This window comes from Propithecus coquereli, unplaced genomic scaffold, assembly GCF_000956105.1.
Source record: "Propithecus coquereli isolate 6110/MARCELLA unplaced genomic scaffold, Pcoq_1.0 Scaffold117, whole genome shotgun sequence".
Taxonomy (NCBI): domain Eukaryota; kingdom Metazoa; phylum Chordata; class Mammalia; order Primates; family Indriidae; genus Propithecus; species Propithecus coquereli.
The window spans coordinates 2325407-2329935 of record NW_012135747.1 but is presented as its reverse complement, the minus strand read 5'-3'; the positions used below and the strand labels follow the sequence as shown (position 1 = coordinate 2329935).

Below are 4529 nucleotides of genomic sequence, written 5' to 3'. Positions count from 1 at the left end.
GGTAATGGCTGATTAGGGTGCTTAGGGTGTGGGATAGGTATTGCTCAGAGGGTTGAATCCATCTTCTGGCTTCCAGTTCTGCAGTTTTCTCTACCTTTTGAGATACCCTCCCGTGAGCGCCTACAATCCTCTCTCTGTTGCCCCTGGCAGACACCCATGCTCAGTGGGAGGGGATAATTCTGAGAAATCACCTTAGTCACCCATTCTTCCTTAGTAGAGGAATTCTAATCTCTTATAGGATTCTAATATCTTACTGGATTAGAATCACAGATTTTGGAATTAGGGGCTTAAGAGATCACCAGCCAGGTTTCCCTATTCCTGGCTGGGGAGTTTTTATAGCTCTTTTTTTACAAATGAAGCTTTTCAGACCCAGACATATTTAGATGCTTTACCAAGAATCCACAGGGGGTGTTGGAGAGAGGACAGAATGCCCCTCTCCATGTACTTGCTGGACCGTGGTCCTTTGATCATAACACATTATTTGGTCCATTTTCCAGCTCAGTGGCACCAGCAGCTCCCAACGCCCATGTCCATCCGGCCCAGTGGCAGTCGCTATGGATCTCTCACCAGTAAAGGACTTGACATTTTTTCTGCCTTTTCCTCCATGGAAAGCACAATGATGTATTCATGCTCTTCTCGGAGTGTTGTGGAAAGTGACGAACTTTAAGAATGTCTGGCCGCAGACTGTGGAGGGGAAGGAGGACAAGCCAGACACGATGGTTTCCAAGCAACTGGATGTGAGTAAGTTCCCACACTGCTGGACCTGTGGCAAGGAGTGCTTTGAATAAGTCGGCTGGGGACTCTTGCAGTCTCTGCTGAGGGAGAGATGTAGGCCGTGCCTTCTAAAGATTCCAACAAAAATGTGAGAAGACAATGCAGATGAACCAAAGATGTCATACAGCTGTCATCCACTGCTTTGGGAAAAAACTAGCATGCTCCCCTGCCCCTGTTGTGTTAGGGATGTTTAGGTCCTACTTAGGAGCAATTAGGAGCCATATGCCTGGGCTGAGAAGAGTTAGACAGTAGTGACCTTAGGATATAACTAACTCAACAAATAATGCAAAGGAAAAAGGTGAGGAGGTCACCATCACCTTTCATAGATTTTATTTACAGCAATAGTTTTGATGAATTCCCTAAGTCAGCTTCCACTTAGCATTAGGAGACCATGCCATACAACTCACATATGTGGACAAACACTTTTGATTTGCATATCCTGGGTCTGCCGAGCCACATAATAAGGTGCCAAAATGTGCTTGAGGTTAAAAAAAAGTGCACTGCAACACTTGATATTGCACAGTGCACTTATTCTGTGGCCAAAACAGGGCCCCACCAGCTTGTCTGCACCGTTTTCTTTTGAATGGTAACTGATTTTTCTTTTCTGACTTTGCATATCCATAGATTATAGAACTAAAGTGTTGTTAATAAACCAATCAGAAAGAAATTCTTTTGCGGGGTCACTTTCAAAACTACTACCTTCAATTGCCACTTGCAAAATGTGCAAGAGTCATCATTTGCCCATAAAATACCACCTCACGCACTCCTTCCCCTTGCCCAAAATTCCGAAAGTGTAGGAAGCAGGGGGGAAGGAAAAGATGCAAAGAAGGGAAGGAAGCAATGAGCGAGTTATGTTTTTTCACTTGCCCCAGCAGAGCAGCAGGTGTGGAAAGAGAGGCCTTTAATAGCTGTAAATTGCTTTGAGATCATTGATCAAATTTTATTTTCTACATAGAAGATATTATGCTTACTGGGAAAGTGGGGGAAAGGGAAATATGCATCTTTATTCTAATCCACCAATTCAATTCAAAACTTACCTCTCAAGGAATTCTTAGACTTAAGTTCACTGCTATAGCCCTACTGCCTAGAAGAGTACCTCAGGACAAAGTAGACATTCAATAAATATTTGCTGGATGAATGAGTCTTATATTAACCTAATCTTATATTAGAGAATCTACAATTCACATACCAGTCCAAACACTTCCCTGGGAATAATCATCAAGGCACAGTTTGCTCTAGGCTTACTAGGGTAATGAATTGGAGATGTCTGTTATCAACTCAAATCTCTGCGATGTCTGTGCCAGGCATCCTCAGCTAGCGTTGTACTTGTGTGAACAGATAGCAATTGCTTAGAAAGACTTGAAACTTTCTTCGCTTCAAGTCAAGGATTTCCAGTATAAGAATAAATTCATTCACTCAAATAATCATTTGTGTGTCTACTCTGTATAAGATGCAATGCTAGATACTGTGGCAGATGCAGAGATATGACTAAGACACAGTCCCTGTCCTCAGGGAGCTTACAGTCTGGGAGGGAGGTAATATTTAAGGTATATAGAATGCTGCTTCTTGAGGCAAAAATCTACTCTTTAGCAAATAGAAGCTTCTAGTGTTCTTCATCTCATTTTTTCATAACTTCAAAAATCTTTTCAATTTAGTTTCAACCTTTATTTCTCAATAAAACAAAATGCCATAGGTTACATCCTTAAGAAATAACAATTTTAGTCAAATATTCAGCAGAATTATTAGATTTCATTTCTTTTTTATGTATGCAGCAACAGTAGTAAAATATAGGCAACTTTAATGGAATAGAATGTCTTTTGTATGGAATGCATCTTGCAAAATGTTCTCTTTCCATATTGACTTCTATTATGAGATCTCTTATAACCAAAGAGCACTTTTTAACCCCAAAACTTCTCTAGATTGTACACCTGACCCCCCATCACATCTACTTCTGTAACCCTTAGATAGTTCTCCCATGAAAGGATGTTCTTCATTCACCACTGTGTGTCTTAGCTTTCTGAATATTTTTTATCTGTGGTCTTTCAGTGTTCAACAAAAACCTAGGATAAATATTATACTTTGCCACTAGGTGGAGCTATCTCACCCCAAATATAACAGACCTAAAAATTCCTGTAATTTGAGCTATGGGATAGTGTTAAAAGCAGGGTTTCTCAACCTCAACACTATAGACATTTTGGACTGGGTAATTGTTGTGGGGGACTGTCCTGTGCCTTGTAGAATGCTTAGCAGCATCCCTGGCCTCTATCCACTAGATGCTAGTAGCAACCCCTACCCAAATTGTGGCAACCCAAAATGCCTTCAGACTTTGCTATATGTTCCCCGGGAGGCAGAATCTTTTGTTGAGAATCACTGTGTTAAACAAATTAGTGCCCTGCTTTAAGAATTCTATTAAATTCAATTACAGTGAGGGATAGTCAAATAAGAAATTTTAGTTCCACTAGATGTGTTTGTTTTCAACATACCCCAAATTAGATTCATCATCTTCCCTTTCATAAACCATTCCTCAGCCTGGTTTGATGATTTCTATTAATGGCACCATCACATTCCTCATAATCCAAATAAGAAACATCCAACTCAGTTTTTGCTTCCGCTATCCTATCCGTTGATAAGTCCTGTTAATTCTAACGCTTATTATTCCTTTTATAATCAAGCCCTTTTTTCCATTTCCCTGAAGTGCCCCAGTTCAGGCTTTCATTACTTTCTTAATTTCCTCAATACTTCTGACTTCAATCATAACAGACTCCTAAACTCTTCCCGCCACTAGTTCTGCTGTTTCTTCCCACGCAGATCCAGCCCAGATCTCAGCTGCGGATCATTATTCCCAAATTTTCAAGCCCCCGATGGCTACCTGGTGGTACCAGATACTAACTCAGGAACCAGCTGTTCTGCCCTGTGATATTCAGGCTCACCCCAATATAATCCCAAAGCTTTTCATCCACTACTCAGAAAACAACACACCCAATGCAGCAGCAAACCTCACACAGGGCCCTGCTTTCCAGCCATATGCCTCTCTTCTGCCTCTACCTGGAAGGCTCTCTCCCTAATCTCCATCTATGGAGATCTTACCTGTTCCTTAAAGTCCATTTCAAAGGCTATTACCTCTATGAAATATTTTCTGATCTCCCACACCCCAACCAGATACAATTCTTCTTTCTTTGAATCCTTATACCAAATTTCTTGAGTCTAGAGGAAGAGAATTTTACTTCTTGTAGTGTTTTATGCAGAATGCAGCCTCTGTATACCTTCCTGCTCCCTCCCCTGGCACTAACCCACTCTTGCCTGTACTAGGTTTGAGCTACTTGTTGGTACGGACCATGTCAGGAGTTTGTCTTTGTGCCCACAGAGTGGGCGCCCAATAAATATTTATCGACCTAAATTGAATTTAAAATTCTGTATAAGTCAATATGTTTCTCTATAAAGTGAATTGAATCCAAGCAGTGATTCTTAACCTTGGATGCACCTTAGAATCTCCTGGGGAGGTTTTTAGAAATCCCAACACCCAGGCCACACTTCAAATCAATTAAGTCAAAAGCTCTGGGGTTATGACACAGGCATAACTTGTTTTTAGAGCTTCCCAGGTGATTCCAATGAGCAGCCAAGGTTGAGAAGAATCATTTCATTACCATGATTTGATCACAGAACTTACCCAGAAAGGTACGGGGAGGTACAGACAGCATAAAGCTGTAGTGTTGGCGTCTATGAAGAAAGTACTCGCCCCTGACTGCATGTGCAGG

The 4529-nt window shown here is 41.2% G+C and overlaps 1 protein-coding gene across 1 annotated transcript in view; it reads left to right on the top strand.

Annotated features, from left to right (window-relative positions):
* Positions 1-1509, top strand: part of MYPN (myopalladin) — a 117901-nt gene extending 116392 nt beyond the window's left edge. The window contains exon 19 of the mRNA XM_012658553.1: positions 498-1509. Coding sequence (XP_012514007.1) covers positions 498-667 — 170 coding nt within the window. The 3' untranslated portion in view covers positions 668-1509. The remainder of the gene's footprint in view (positions 1-497) is intronic.
* The last annotated feature ends 3020 nt before the right edge of the window (positions 1510-4529 follow it).